Source organism: Aythya ferina, assembly GCF_964211825.1.
Source record: "Aythya ferina genome assembly, chromosome: 28".
In the NCBI taxonomy this organism is placed as follows: Eukaryota; Metazoa; Chordata; class Aves; order Anseriformes; family Anatidae; genus Aythya; species Aythya ferina.
In genome coordinates, this window is record NC_140325.1 from 1355694 (window position 1) to 1370012 (window position 14319).

Here is a 14319-nt window from a genome sequence, read left to right on the forward strand (position 1 = left end):
TCCCCCCGCCCCTCCCACCCGCGGGGGCCGCCCCGACCACCGAGTTCCGGGCCCCGGGCTCCCAGAGCGTCGCTTCCGGCGGGGCGGGCGCTTCCGGCGGGGCGGGGGCCGCGGCGCAGCGCGGCGGGGCCGGGCGGGGGCAGGAGGCGGCGGCCGCGGCCGGGCCCGAGCCCGCGGCGTCCCGGAGCCGGCCCGGTGCGGGCGGTACGTGGGGGGTGCGGGGGGGGGGGGCGAGGCCCCGGTACCGGCACCGGGCGGGCTCCGGGGCCCGGTTGTGCCGCGGGGGGGGGGCCGGGAGCGAGGCCGGGGCCTACCCGGGGGCTGCGATCGCTTCGCGGCCTCCTCCCGGTGCGGGGGCCCCGCGGCTCCCGGGGGGGTTCCGGGGCTCGGGGCGGACAAAGGGCGGCGGGGAGCGGCCGGGGGGCTCCGCGGAACGGGGGGGGAGGGGGCAGGGAACGGGGGGGGAGGGGAACGGCCGGGGAGCGGGGGGGGTGGGGGGTGGGGAGGGTGAGGGGGGGGGGTGCCGGTAACGGGATGCACGGAGGCAAACGGGAACCGGCACCGGGCTGCGGGGATGGATGGGGTGCGGGGGTGCCGGGACCGGGTGCCGGTGGGGGGATGGGAGGGGGGAACGGGTGCAGGGACGGGGACGGGGGGAGGAACGGGGGTGTTGGGGCCGGGCTGAGGGCCGGGGGACACCGGCGACTTTGGGGCCGGCATCCCCGTGAGCCCCGGGGCCTCCCCGTTCGTGGCCGGGTCCCCGCTGAGCACAGCCCGCGGAAAGGCCCAGCACCGGGCACCGCGCTCCCTACGGCACCGGGAGCTGCCGGGGGGGCTGCTCAGCTCCCCCAGCCCCAGCTCCGCCGCCAGCCCTCGCACCGCTGGCAGCAGCGAGTTGTGCGAAAAAAAAAAAAAACACACACAAAAAAACCAAAAAACCTTGGATTTGTGTCAGGAGATGCGAAGGTGGCATTTGGGGAGTTATTTTTAGCGGCGTTGCGTAAGGGCAGAGCAGAGCCTCTACCTCCCGGGCAGCCGTTCCCCTCCCTGCCCGCGGACGGGGCGGCCCCGCGGGCTGCCTCCCCCCCCCCAGCCCCATCCCCTTCCATTCGGGGCCGAGGCGAGCGGCGTTTTGGCCCAGGGCTGGAATTTCCGCGGCGCGGTGCCACGGGGAGGCGGTGGCGGCGCTCAGCTCGCAGCCACGAGCGAGGGCTCCCGGCCCCATCGGGGCTCCCGGGCTTCCCCCGTGAAACAAAGGGGGGCAGAGGGGGGAGAAATCCCTCAGGGCGCCCTCCCCGACCCTCTCGAGGGGATCCATGACTCGGCCCGAGGCACACGGGGTCGTGGTGCGGGCTTTTCATCGTTTCTGCAGAGCTTTAGGGTTATTGTAGGAGTGTTGCAGAGGTGTTTTGGGAACGCAGGTTTCCCATCGTGGGGAACGGTCCCTTTGTGCGGCCAAAGGCCCGGCCCTCGCAGAGGGAGAGGGCCTCGGAGCTGGGAGGCAGGGGCGCAGCCTTCCCGTTGTTCTCACCCTGCTCATTTCTCCTTCCTCTCTCTTTTTTTTTTTCTCCCCGTGACCAGATCCGTCCCGCGTGGCCTCGTGACTCCTCTGCGGCAGCGACTCTTGGCCCTCGAAGAATGACAGCTTGAGCTGTACGAGGAGGAAGGGGAAAAGATGGGCCACTGGGAGCAGCTCCCTGCAAAGAGTAACCCAGCCCCGGCCCTGCCTCTTTACTGCTTAGGGAGGAATTCTGCCGCGGAAGGTAAAAATCGGGTGGCTTTTCACCCACTTTTCTGCTCCCCTTGCGCGGGCGCCGAGTTTCTCCCCGTGCACGTGGAGCCTCAGGCACGTGAGCGGTCGGTGTCCTGTCGGTGCTTTTATGGCACGGCGCCTCCTGGGCAGGGCTTTGGGCTGCCCTCCGTGGGTATCGCTCGAGTCTCGATCGTTGGAAAGCTTCGGCTCTGGTATCGAGAGAGGCCTCGCTGGGTCTGCGTGCCTGGAGGCTGCTCGGCCGCTGCTCTGGCGCCTTCACCCGGTCACCGCTTCGAGATCCCGGCCGTGCGAGGGTTTGAGCAGGCTCAAAGGGCTCGCCTCGAGCTCTGAGGCCGTTAAGGAGCCTTTGTCTGCGGGGAAACGGCAAGATCTTCCTTAAATTCCAGAGGATAACAGGTTTCCGAGAGTCCTGCCAAACTGGCTTAAAGAACTGCCCCTGCCTGATCTCTGCAGCCCTGCTTTCACGCGGTGCTCCCCAAGGAGCCGGGCAGACACTGGAATTTCCAGCGTGCCCTCCGCAGAGGCAGCTTCCCCGGGACTCGCAGGGAAGGCGCTTCGTTAACAAAACCTCCCGGAGGACCCGGAGCGCGCGGAGGCATCGCGAAGGCTGGCAGGGAGCCGGAGGCGATGCAAAGTGGCCTCCAAAAGTTGCTCAGCTCCAGGTGGAAGCGAGCCCCGCGCCGCTCGGTGCTCCCGGCCTCCTCTGGGCTTGGTGCGGGGCCAGCTCGTGGGGCACCGGGGCTCCTGGGGGGCTCCTGAGGGGCAGCAGGAGTCCTCGCTGTTCTGCTGCGAAGTGGGGTTGTTCCCCAGCTGTGAGGAGACCTCTCGCATCCAAACGCTTCAGAGCGAAGCGTCAGGTCCCCGCTGTTAGCACGTGGCTCCTTCCACCCCTCCGGCGAAGGGAAGCCCACTGTGGCTGCCCCACGTCTGGGGGTCGCAGGGTCCTGCTCGCGGTGGCGGCCGCCCCTGCTGACGGGAGGCAGGCGTGGGGCCTCGCAGCGCACGTTGGGCTCCTGCCTCCGGGATTTCGGAGGTGACTTCTTCCTCTGGCCTGGAGACACGCCGTGGGCTGCAGCAGCGAGCCGCGCCGCATTCCTCGGTGACCTGTGGGGTTTGCAGGATGTGTCAGAGCTCCAGCGACAGCGGGGGAGAGCCGGCTGTGCCAGGGCGGCTGGTGGCGCGAGCAGCCTCCAGCAGGAGCTGTACCCCGAGCCTCGGGACCTGGCGCGGCTCCTGCCCCGGCTGCCGGCAGGGAGGAGCTGCTGTCGCAGGCAGCTCGGGCCAGGGGACGTGTGGGGAAGTGGGGAGGGCGTTCAGAGCTCACAGCAGGAGGAGCAAAGCCCGAGATCTGTCTGCACGCATCCTGTGTGCATCCCTTCCTCCTGCCGGGCAGTGAGGTGGGGCGCGGGTCTCCCTCCCGTCCTGCTGAAGGGCTCAGGGGAGATGTGCCACGAGGGCTCCTTCCTTCCCGACACAGCGAGGTGCTGAGCTCTGGGTGCTCTCCTGGCATTCCCCGTGGGTTTTTGCCTGCTCTTTCTGCCCCTTGGGGATCCCATGAGGGGCAGCGCGGTGCCTCCGGTTCCTGAGCCGTGGCTGGGCTCAGTCAGGCTGGGAGGGAAGGAGGGAAGGGAGGCAGCAGGAGCGGGGTGGGAGGCAGGGCCTGGATGTTCCTGAAGTAACAGGGGGTTTCTTCTCGAAGCCGTGGCAGTGGTTCAGCCAGCTGCCTGCTCTGAGGCACAGTCTCACTGATTCCCGGTGTGTTTTACAGGGCTGCAGGGCTGGCAGGATCAGCCGGGTCACTGGCACCTCGGTGCTGCGTCCGGCCCCATAAAACCAGCTGGGTGCTGGGTGCTGGTTTTATGGGTGAGCCTGACCCGGGGGGTGCGGATGATGCCTCCCCGACAGAGCGCCCCTGGCTGCTGCTTCCCAAAGGTTTTCCTCCTGCTTTCCTTCTCTCTGGATGTGGCTTTGGGTTTGCAGGGTCCCGGCTCGCAGGCGCTGCCAGCTGGCTTTGCTTTTTGGGTCGTTTCATGTTATTTTTTTTTGTGGGTGCTCCAGCACCGTGCTGCTGGCCAGGATCAGGAGATTCTGCGGGGTATGCGTGGCCCCAGTTCAGTAGGGACTGAGCATCAGGAGCCCCTCAGCACCTCCCCGTCCTTCCACCAGCTACAAAACACGACCCCAAGGTGGGATCTTGGGGCAGGGCCTGGCAGCCGAGGCGCTTTCCTGCTCTCAGACAGCCGAGGAGGATGGTTGGACCCGCTCCCTTCTGATCTCGTTTGTCTGTGTGCATTTGGGCAAAAGCTTCCTTTATTTTGGGGAAGAAGGGATATTTTTCTCAGATTTGTTTTCCTTTGGGATGTTTTTCTCTTTGGACACAAACCAGTGTCAGAGAAGAGCCACGCAGGAGGAGAAATCTTTATGGAAAGAGCTCTGAGATTGGTGCTCTCGACGCTTTTGGCTTTTAATTAAAAACGTTAGTCATTACTCGCTGTGTGCTTCGCCTGTGGCCTCTCGAATCACAACAGCAGGCACTGAACCCGCGTGGATCGCAGCCAGCCCTCGCTGCAACCTCTGCTGAGCGGATAAAACGCTTCGAAGGAACGCCTGCACGGACAAAGGGAACACCTCCACGGGTGAGAAGCTCCAGGCCCGGGGGACGTGGATTGCTCCAGGTGTGGGTGCTGCAGCGAGGTTCTGGTCCTGCTGAAGGCCGGGGAAGCGCGGAGTTCCTGCACGAGCCTGGTGATTCCCTGGAAGCGCGGGGATAATCCTCGGAAGGATTAGGAAGCGAGAATCGGGGCGCTCGTTAGCGTTGTGTAAATCAATCACACCCAACTCCTGCTCTGTCCGTGGCCGTTCCCTCGTCCCCCACACGGAGCTTTGGGGACCGGAGGATTCCTGCGTGCGGGGCGTGAGTTGCCCCAAGCTGCACGTGCCCCGGGAGCCGGCTGCGGCAGCAATTAGGGGCTCTGCGCTGTCATTAGCGGGAGGTTAATTACACGCGTGGCGTGCAGGCAGAGCGGGTGGCTCCTGTTGGGGGTCTCAGGTCGGGCAGGTGCTGCCCTGGCCGCAGAGCCGTGCGCTCTCCTCTCTGCCAGCGTTTGTTTTATTTTATTTTATTTTATTTTGTAAGTTTGTGGCTCGTAGATGGCAGAAATTCCTGGGATAACCACGAAGCCGTGCAGGCAAGCCAAACACAAACAAAAGGGGGAGCTGCGGAGATGTGGAGGCGCAGTCGGGGCAGTGCCACAAACCCGGCCCCGCGCCCGCTGAGTTCCCTCCCCGGGGTCACCGGTGCTGAGCACGGGACGGTGCCTCTGCCACTGGGCTCTGCGCCCTGTTTTGGTGCCAGGACGGTGCCTGCCCCAGCCTGCATCTCCCAGCCATAAAGCGGGCAATGAGGGAGCTGCTGGGGCCGGGAGCCCCCTGCCAGGAGCAGACGGGGCAGCCCCCGCACTGCCCCCATGTCCCAGGTCTTCCCCCGTGCCACCAGCAGCGTCCCAGCCTCGCTCCGTGCTGTGAGCGGGGGGCAGGAGCCGCCCTCACCAGCCGCAGCCGCGGGGGCTGGCAGCCAGCTGCTGCTTTCGTTGCCTCCCTGAAGCTTTCTGGAACCTTCCCAGCCCACCTCGGAGACCCCCCAGTGTCAGCAAGGCCGCCTCAGGACCCCCACAGCCCCCGGGGGATGCGCGGCGCTTCCTCGCGGCAGGGAGACCGGGAGGACCCCAGGTGGTCCCCGGGACACCCACGGCGCCGGGACGATCGCCGGAGCGGTGTCTCCACGGAGCTGCCCCCCCCCCCCCCCCCCCATCCTTGGGCTCTTTTCTCCCCCTCCCTGCCCCTCCCCTTCGCTCTCTGGTTCTCATTTGATTTCTTTTGGCTCCCGAAGCCGATGGGGTTGGGAAGGGCGATGGAAACGCTGCTCACGGAACAGGTTTCTCGCGAGCAATCGCGGCTGCGGAGCTGCCATGGTGCCTGGCGGCCGTGATGTGCTGGGGGGGGGCACTAAGAAAAGGGGCGCTGGGGACCCCCAGCACGGGCAAATCGAGGCCCATGCCCTTTGTTTGCTTTTCCTTTCTTGAGGGATTCTGGCCAGCGCTGGCCTTTCCCAGGCTTCCCTCCTCAGCCTCCAACCCCCCACGGTTGGAGGGGATGGGTGCCCTGTACCCACAGCAGGGGATTGGCGACGCCTGCCTTGCCCTGCAGCCCCCCCATTTCCCTGTGTCGGGGGGGGACAGAGCAGCACAGGTCCTTCCAGCTGCCTTCTTCATCTCCTCTTCCTCCCTCAAGGGAAGGAGCGGGCCCTGAAGGACCTGTGAGGAACACCAGAGTCCTTCTGACTTGTTGATCTCCTCTCTGATCCCGTCGGTCTCTGAGCTGGGCAGCGTGCGGAACGGGAAGCCCCCAGGGCAGGGGGTGAGCTGAGGAGGCAGACTGACAGCGGGGGACGTGGGGAAGGTCCCTGCCTTTTGCTGTAATTCGGGCCAAAGCCCTGTCCTGTCCCCAGCCTCTGCTCCCTGCCCAGCCCCGGGGAGGCCGCTGGTGCCGGGGTCGAGGAGCCGCGCGTTTGGCGAGGGCAGGAGCTCGATCTGCAGCCAGGTGTGATCACAGGCAGCAGCCTGTCACCGCCTTGCTCTCAGGGTGGGCTCGTCTGGCTTCCCAGCCAACTCCTCTGCCGTGTCTTGTTTTGGCCGTGCTGCAGGAGCTCTGGCTCCATGGCCTGGCGTTGGCCCTTCGCGGAGCGGTGCCGAAGCTCCTTGTGCTGGTCCCTGCAGCCCGTGAATCATCCTTCGTGCTGAGCAGCTCCGCGCAAGCCGGGCTTGCTCATGGTGGTAGCCACCCGCTGCCTTCTCCGGGGCCGTCCTGCAGGTTGCTGAGCCCGGGAAGGATGAGTCCATGGCCCGGGGTCAGGTCCCTGCCTCACCTCTGGGTCTAGCAGGAGGAGCCCGGGCTTCCAGCTCCTCCTTGCTCGAGCCTTGCCGACGCTTCCAGCTCTCCTGCGCTCCTTGCCGAGCCCACAGGAGGGGGAGCGCTGGGGCAAGGCACGAGAAGAATTCGGAGGCTCCCAGGCTGGGGCAGGTGCCGACGTCGTGCTGGAGGAAGGTTTGCTGGGGCTTCTGTCTGGCAGATGGCAGGGCTGGATCTCAGGAGGCCGCGTTTCGCCCTCTGCTCCTCTTCCCGAGTGGATGTGAAGGCGGCCGCATCCTGCCCAGCTTTCTCAGGCTGGGCATCAGAGGCCTGGAGGCTGGAGCTGAAGAAAGCACGGCCCTGAGGATGCTTGGGGCCGGTGGTGGCCGTGCTGGTGAGGGTCTCGTGCAGCTCCCCGTGGGCACCTGGACCCTGCACGGCCCCTCGTGGAGCTCCGTAGGGTTCAGAGCCGTGGTGACCCCGGAGCGTGGAGCGCTGAGCTGCAGGGGCTGGAGGCTCTCCATCGGGGGGGGTTGGCTGCTTCTCCTCCCCCTGTGCTGTGCCCTGAGGTTCCACCTAAATGTGGGACAAAACTTGTTCACGGTGGGGGTGGCAGAGCAGGGGACGGGCTGCCCGGGGGTTCTGCAGACATCCCAACCCCCCCGGACGTGTTTCTGTGTGACCTGATCCCGGTGTTCCTGCTCCAGCAGGGGGATTGGGCTGGGTTCTCCAAGGTCCCTTCCAATCCCTAAAATTTGGGGTTCTGTGGAGCAGCCCCAGCTGCACTGTGTGGTCCCCCCCCCATGGGTGGTGGTGGGGGGGTGGGGGGCAGCAGGTTGTGGGGTGCAGTGGCTCAGCGGGGAGCTGTGCTGGGCCCTCCACATCCACCTGCCCTTCCACTTGGTTCTGACCCCACGTGGAGGTGTCGGAGGCGCTGGGATGAGCAGTGCGAGCAGCTCGCCAAGAGAGGAGAGGAATTTGGGTCCCTCCTTTCCTGGGGGGAGCAGCATCCACCCCCCCAGGGGCGTGGGAAGGTTGGGGAGCAGCCGATCCTCTCCTCGGGGACCCGCTCTCCCTCCCGCCCGCAGCCGTTGATCCTGTTATCTGCAAACTGCCCCGGGGCTTCCCCACCCCAGCCTCTCAAAGGAGCCTTTTGTCTGTGCTCGCTCTGGGGAAGGGCAAAATCCCTCACGAGCGGGGCTGACTTCCCTGGGGGGGGTAATTCACCTGCCTCCCCGACTCCCTGCGAGGTGATTAAAGCCCCCGCTCTGTCGCCTTATGTCTGGGGGGGGTCCCAAGGGCTGACCATTACCTGTGCCCCCCCCTTTTCGTGTCCTCCCTCTTCCAGTCCCCCAGCAGCTCCCCAGGGCCGTGGCATCGCCTGAGCCCCTCGGCTGGGGTCTGGTGGGGTCCCCAGCGCGCTGAGCTCCTGCCGGCGGCGCTGCCGTGGTGGCTGCAGAGCCTCGGAGCCTCCTCGGTCCCCCCCGTGCACCTGGCTGGCGGCTCCTTTGTGGTGGGGTGGGGACGTGGAGCTGTGGCTCTGCGTGGCCGCGACCGTTTTCTGCCGCCTTTGATGTCGGTGGGACGGGAGGGGAGGGAGGGGAGCTGTGGGGCCCTGGGGACGAGCTGCAGAGGAGCCGTAACTGCCGGTGTGTGGGGCAGAGCTCAAGGTCGCTCCGTGGCAGCACGAGGGGGCAAAGAACAGGGCCAGGATGGGGCTGTGGGGCCGGGATGGGGCTGTGGGGCTGCTCCCATTGCTGGTCCCATTGCTGCGTGCCCCCAACAGCTCTGTGGTGGGGCGGGGGGCTCCCAGCCGAGGTCACCAGGCAGCCGGGTGCCAGCAGTGCCCCCGTCCCCACGGTTCCTCTGCCACCCGGGACAGCCCAGCGCCGTGCCCAGCTTTCAGGGCTGTCCCCGTGCTGCCTCGGTGCTGCCTTCCCCTCTGCGCACCGAGCAGGGCTGTGCAAAACGAAGCACAAGCAGCAGGAAAGCTGCAGCGGGCTCAGAAGTAAGGTGTGGGGGGAGATGTAGCCCCAGCAGTGCGTCAGAACGGGCGTTCAGCGCAGCACAACGGGGCTGGGGGCTCCTGCCATGCCCAGGTCTGCGGCACTGGGTGGAGAAGGCAGGGATTTGGGCACGTTGTGAGCTCCTAACCCCTCGTATTCTTCCTCCCCCTGCAGGGTTCTGGCGTCGGTGATGAGCAATGGGGTATGATGTAGCACGGTTCCAGGGGGATGTTGATGAAGACCTTATATGCCCCATCTGCAGCGGGGTCCTGGAGGAGCCAGTTCAGGTAGGTGTACATCTCAGCACGGACAGTGGCTGCTGAAAAGCCTCCGATTGCAGCCCCAGGCTTCTGGAAGTCTCGATCCACACACACACGGACGGCACCACGCACAGCGTCTGCTGAGCTCCGTGGGTCCTTCGCTGTCCTGGTAACGGCACGGGTAAGGAAGCAGCAGCGGGGCCAAAAGCTTCTGCGTGGACTCAGTGCCCCAGGCCCTGCCCTGCCCTTCAGGCTCCGTTTTCTGCCAGAGGCGTTCCTGCAGCAGCAGAGCCGTGGCCGTGTCGAGCAGCTTGGCACCCTCTGCATGAATCCAGCCTCATTAGAAATAAAAAGGATTCAAATAGGACTAATCTGATCTGAAACTCGTGCTTGCTGCAGCTTCGTGACTCACTAATGACCCAAATCGCAGAAGCTGTGACTCGTGCAGGGCTGCCCCGCGGGGATCCCGGCGAGGCCGAGGGCTGCGTGGCGAGGCTCGAGCTGTGCCCATGGGCTGGAGCGCGCAGAGCCGCGACCTGTCGGAGCTGAAGTGGTGCTGGCACCTTCCAGCCATGGGGATCTGTGGTGTCAGAACAAGCTTTGATTTAAATAAAAATTAAAAAAAAAAAAAAAAAAGAGTGTCAGCATGTGAACACGATCACAGGCCGGCGCGCAGGAGGGAAAGTCCTGGCTTAACCAGATTTATTTAAATCTTCTTTTGAGAACGTGCTGCCTAAATCTCCCTGTTCCCAGGCTTTTCTCACACACACCGAGCAGCCTCTCGGTTGGGCACCGGCCTCCTGGAGCTGTGCAGGGGCTGCCTCTGTAGCTGGGCTCAGGACTCGCTCCTGAGCAGCCTTGAAGGCAGCAAATTCCTGGGCTCTGCCCCCCGTTTCTCCAGGTCTGAGTGACGCGGGGCTCTCCTCTGCTCCTCTCCCGGCAGGCTCCTCACTGCGAGCACGCCTTCTGCAATGCCTGCATCACCCAGTGGTTCTCCCAGCAGCAGACGTGCCCCGTGGACCGCAGCGTGGTGACGGTCGCCCACCTCCGCCCCGTCCCGCGGATCATGCGGAACATGCTCTCGAAGCTGCAGATCACTTGTGACAACGCTGTTTTCGGCTGCACGGCCGTGGTGCGGCTCGACAACCTGATGTCTCACCTCAACGACTGCGAGCACAATCCAAAGCGCCCGGTGACTTGCGAGCAGGGATGCGGGTGAGGATGGCCTCGAGGTGCTGGTGCGGCGCGGTGCTGCGGTCTCTTCCCTCCGTATGGCCCGTGCAGGAGGACAGGGAAAGGGCAGAGTGACGGTGACAGCCTTGGGAAAAGGAAAGGAAAAGGAAAAATGGTTACGGAGCCTGGGTCTGCTCTTCGCACCCCTTTGCTCTGTGCTCACTGAGCCCTGGGGGCAGCAGGGCTGCGAAGGCCGAGGCACTGCAGAAGGATTTTGAGCCAAACCCGTTTCCTTTTAAATCTGGTTCAAAGTCCTCAGCTCTTCGGCTTGTCGCCGGGGCTCGGGTGTTGGTTGGCTTCTGGAAACTGGGTGCTGGAGCCTTTGTAAACCTGCCCAGGGCCTTTCCAGCCCGGGACAAGCTCCAGCATCAGCTCTGCTCCCTCCTACGAGTCTCTGAGATCTGGGAGCAGTGGGTGGCTGCTCTGCCCTGTGCTCCCGGTGCCGATACCCTTCCCACTCCCGTGCTGTAAGCACCCAGCTGGGTGGTGGCTGGCTCCTGGCTCGGAGACGATCGGATCTCCTAGGATGGAGTTGGACAGGGTCAGGCCCATGGCTGCCAAACCCCAATCACCTGAGAGAGCAGTCCCACTGCCTGCTGGGCTGGTGGAGGTTTGTTCCCGGGGTCCTCCCCTCCTAAACCTGCCTGCCCGGGCTTCCTGGGCCTCTTGGCAAGTCTGCAGAGACGGATTTGTTCTGGAAGTTGTTGACGTGCTTGTGCCAAGTGCTCTGGTGCGTAACTTTCCCTAATGTGGGGCCTCCACCTTTCTGTAACGCCCTGCAGCTTGGAAATGCCCAAAGATGAGCTGCCGAACCACAACTGCATCAAGCATTTGAGGTCCGTGGTGCAGCAGCAGCAGACGAGGATCGCTGAGCTGGAGAAGACCTCAGCAGAGCACAAGCACCAGCTGGCGGAGCAGGTGGGTCCGAGGGGGCTGAGGACGACCCCGTGGTGGGACCCAAGTGCTCGTGTCCCCCCGGGAAGGGTCAGGCTCAGCCACGTGGGCAGCAGTTTGTGCACCACAAGTGATTTTGTGCCACCACAAGCAGCTTGTGCACAGCGTGCACACTGAGAGCCTCCAGCTGCGGGGAGGGAGCTGAGCCGAGGGGCAGGGGCGAGTTTAACCCCCTGCAGTGCTGGGCTCTGCTCTCCTGACCCCAGCTGCAGCGCTGATGCCTGCCCCAACCCCCGCCGTGTTCTTCCCCTCGCAGAAGCGGGACATCCAGCTGCTCAAGGCCTACATGCGAGCCATCCGCAGCGTCAACCCCAACCTGCAGAACCTGGAGGAGACCATCGAATACAACGAAATCCTGGAGTAAGTGCTGCTTCCCGCGGCTCGGGTGGGGGCTGGCTGTGACTCAGCCAGGGGAGGGGAGGCCCACTGGGGCCAAGGAGCTGTGAGAGAAGAAAACTCTTCGTGTGCCTTCCCATCGCAGAGGCGAGGGGCAGTTTTGGGGTGTTTGTGCCGGGGAGCGGCGCAGGAGCTGTTTGCACAATCGGGTCCTGACCTTTTTTATTCTGCCACCTGCATCCTGTCCAGGAGCAGGAAGCTGCCAGATTCCTTCCTCCTTCTGAGAAAGGCAGGAGGAAGCAACTCCTTATCTGAGCCGTCCTTCCCCTCCCTCCTGGGAGGGAGAAAGGGCTCGACAAAGCTGAATGCCGCAGCTGGCTCCCGTTTTGGGGTGAGAACGGAGGGAATTGGAGCTGGCAACCCCCCTCCACCCAGCTCCTGAGGGCGGAGCAGAGCGGGGCCAGAGCAGCTCCTCGGTTTCGGCGGTGCTGACGCTTTGTCCCCACGTCTGTCCCCAGGTGGGTGAACTCCCTGCAGCCCGCCCGGGTGACGCGGTGGGGCGGCATGATCTCCACGCCGGATGCCGTGCTGCAGGCTGTCATCAAGCGCTCGCTGGTGGAGAGCGGCTGCCCCACGTCCATCATCAACGAGCTGATCGAGAACGCCCACGAGCGGAACTGGCCGCAGGGCCTGGCCACGCTGGAGACGCGCCAGATGAACCGGCGCTACTACGAGAACTATGTGGCCAAGCGCATCCCCGGCAAGCAGGCCGTGGTGGTGATGGCCTGCGAGAACCAGCACATGGGCGAGGACATGGTGCTGGAGCCGGGACTGGTGATGATCTTCGCCCACGGAGTGGAGGAAATCTGAAGGACTCGGGAAGAGAAACGCTCCGTGCTGCTGAGGGAGAGGAGGGGGAAGGTGGCGAGGCAGAGACTGGGGGGCAGCGGGTCCCAGCCGCTGGGGTCCCCCGCTCACAGACGCGGTTTGTTAGGGCACCGCTCCCTCCACCCTCTTGCTCCCCAGCCGAAATGATTAAACGCCCCTGGTAAATGCTACTTAAACACTTGGCCCAGCAGCGACCACACCGTGCAGCCCATCCGTCTTTGCCCCTTGCAGATCAGCGTTCCCCATTCCGTGGCTCTCGGGGGGAAGAGAGAAGGAGCAACCTCCCCCAAATAACTGCTGCCCCCCCCCGGGGTGGGAACACTGCCCCCCTGGCTCCGTGTGCCGTGGCTGTGGTGCTGTGGACGGCGGCAGCTCTCACGTAGCCGCTGCCTCGATCCTCCTCGGGCTTCATCTCCCTCTCCGCATTTTTTCCTCCGTGCTCAGAAGTGTCCCTGTTGCTGTGCTGCTGGCCTGGCCTCCTGCCCCCCCCCGACCACGCCGTACCTGGGGGGCAAATCTGGCGGGGAGAGGGGCAGAGGGGGGAGAACCTGCCCCGGGCATGGACTGAGCTGCCCCCATGCCCCCCACAGCCCCCCCGGGCCCTGCCCTTCCAGCTCTCCTCCAGCCTGGCCCCCCCGTGATCCCGCAGCCCCCTGGCACCCGGGGGGGCTCCCACCCTCTCGCTGCCCCCACCCATGGGTGCTCAGCTCGGCTTCCTCCGCTGTTGCTGGTGTTTGCGGACACTCGTGATTGTGGTTCTGTATTTTTTTTTGTACTTCTCGCCCTTTTCTTGTTTGTATCCCCCCCCCCACCCCCCCAACCCCCTCCTATTTCATTTTTGAAGTACCGCGGACGGGCCCCTCAGCCCCTGGTTTCGTTTACTTGTTGGGAATTTAATTTATTTGCATCCATTTCGTTGGTTTTTTACGCTCCTTTCTCCTCCCGTGCCGGGGGGGGCAGGGCCGGGCCCCATCCCCAATAAAGGCCGTTCTGGTTGCTGTACCCGTGGGCTCGGGGTCTCCGTCCGCTCCCGGGGGTCCCAAACTCCGCACCCAGCCCCCTACCGGGGGGGGGCTCCCCCTGCCCCGACCCCGGCACCCCCGGGGGTCTGGGGGCTGCCCCCCCCCGTGCTGGGCTCCGGTAACCCCCCAGCCCCCCCCCCAGGGCCTGATCTCGGCGCCGTTGCCCCCTCCGTTAAAAAAAAGGGGATGGGGGGGTGGGAGCCCCCCCCCGGGTGTCCCCGAGCCCCCCCCCCGTGCCGTTGGCGCGGGGCTCGCGGCCCCCCCGCAAAAGCAGCGCTCGCGTCACGGACAGGATTCGAACCTGTGCGGGGAAACCCCATTGGATTTCGAGTCCAACGCCTTAACCACTCGGCCACCGTGACTCCCGCGCCTCCCTCCGCCTCCCTCCGCCTAGACCCGGCCCGGAGCCGCCAACCGGCCCCGCCCGGCCCCGGCCCCGGCCCCGGGACCCCCGATCCGCCCCACGCCGCCCCGGGGCTCTCCCCCCCGCCCCCCCCGTCCCCGCTCGTTGTCCCCCGTGGGCCCGCAGGGGGCGCAGCCGGGACACGGCCCTGCAGGGGGCGCCGCGGCCGCGCCGGTACCGAGCGGGCAGCGGCGGCGCGGAGCGGGGGGGGGGGGAGCGGGAGGGGGCGGGGCAAGGCTGCGCACTTTGCGGCCGGTAGGGCTCCGGGCGGCCACTACGCACTTTGCGTCCGGTAGGGTTCCGTACAGTCATTACGCACTTTGCGTCCAGCAAGGGACAGCGCAGGCTCTACGCACTTTGCGTCCGGTAGGAGGCAGTGCAGCGCTACGCACTTTGCGGCCGGTAGGGGGCGGTGCAGTCACTACGCACTTTACGTCCAGCAGGGGGCAGTACATCCCCTACGCACTTTGCGCCCAGCAGGCGGCGGTACGTCCCCTGCGCACTTTACGTCCAGTAGGCGGCAGTACAGCTACGC

At 65.5% G+C, this 14319-nt stretch overlaps 1 protein-coding gene across 1 annotated transcript; it reads left to right on the plus strand.

Moving 5' to 3' along the window:
* Positions 1 to 62: 62 nt before the first annotated feature.
* On the plus strand, positions 63 to 12535 carry RNF41 (ring finger protein 41). Its single transcript, XM_084499918.1, has 7 exons — positions 63 to 204; positions 1582 to 1763; positions 8863 to 8975; positions 9892 to 10163; positions 10964 to 11099; positions 11392 to 11495; positions 11990 to 12535. The coding sequence occupies exons 3-7, from the start codon at positions 8886 to 8888 to the stop codon at positions 12339 to 12341; spliced, it is 954 nt and encodes a 317-aa protein (XP_084356044.1). The 5' UTR covers positions 63 to 204; positions 1582 to 1763; positions 8863 to 8885; the 3' UTR covers positions 12342 to 12535.
* Positions 12536 to 14319: the final 1784 nt, after the last annotated feature.

What these genes read in the sequence shown, in the direction of transcription:
- RNF41 (XM_084499918.1), top strand. Translation starts at nt 8,886, where the DNA reads ATGGGGTATGATGTAGCACGGTTCCAGGGGGATGTTGATGAAGACCTT. An exon ending in ACTTGCGAGCAGGGATGCGG is followed by an intron (nt 10,164 to 10,963) that starts GTGAGGATGGCC and finishes AACGCCCTGCAG; the next exon opens with CTTGGAAATGCCCAAAGATG. An exon ending in AGCACCAGCTGGCGGAGCAG is followed by an intron (nt 11,100 to 11,391) that starts GTGGGTCCGAGG and finishes TTCCCCTCGCAG; the next exon opens with AAGCGGGACATCCAGCTGCT.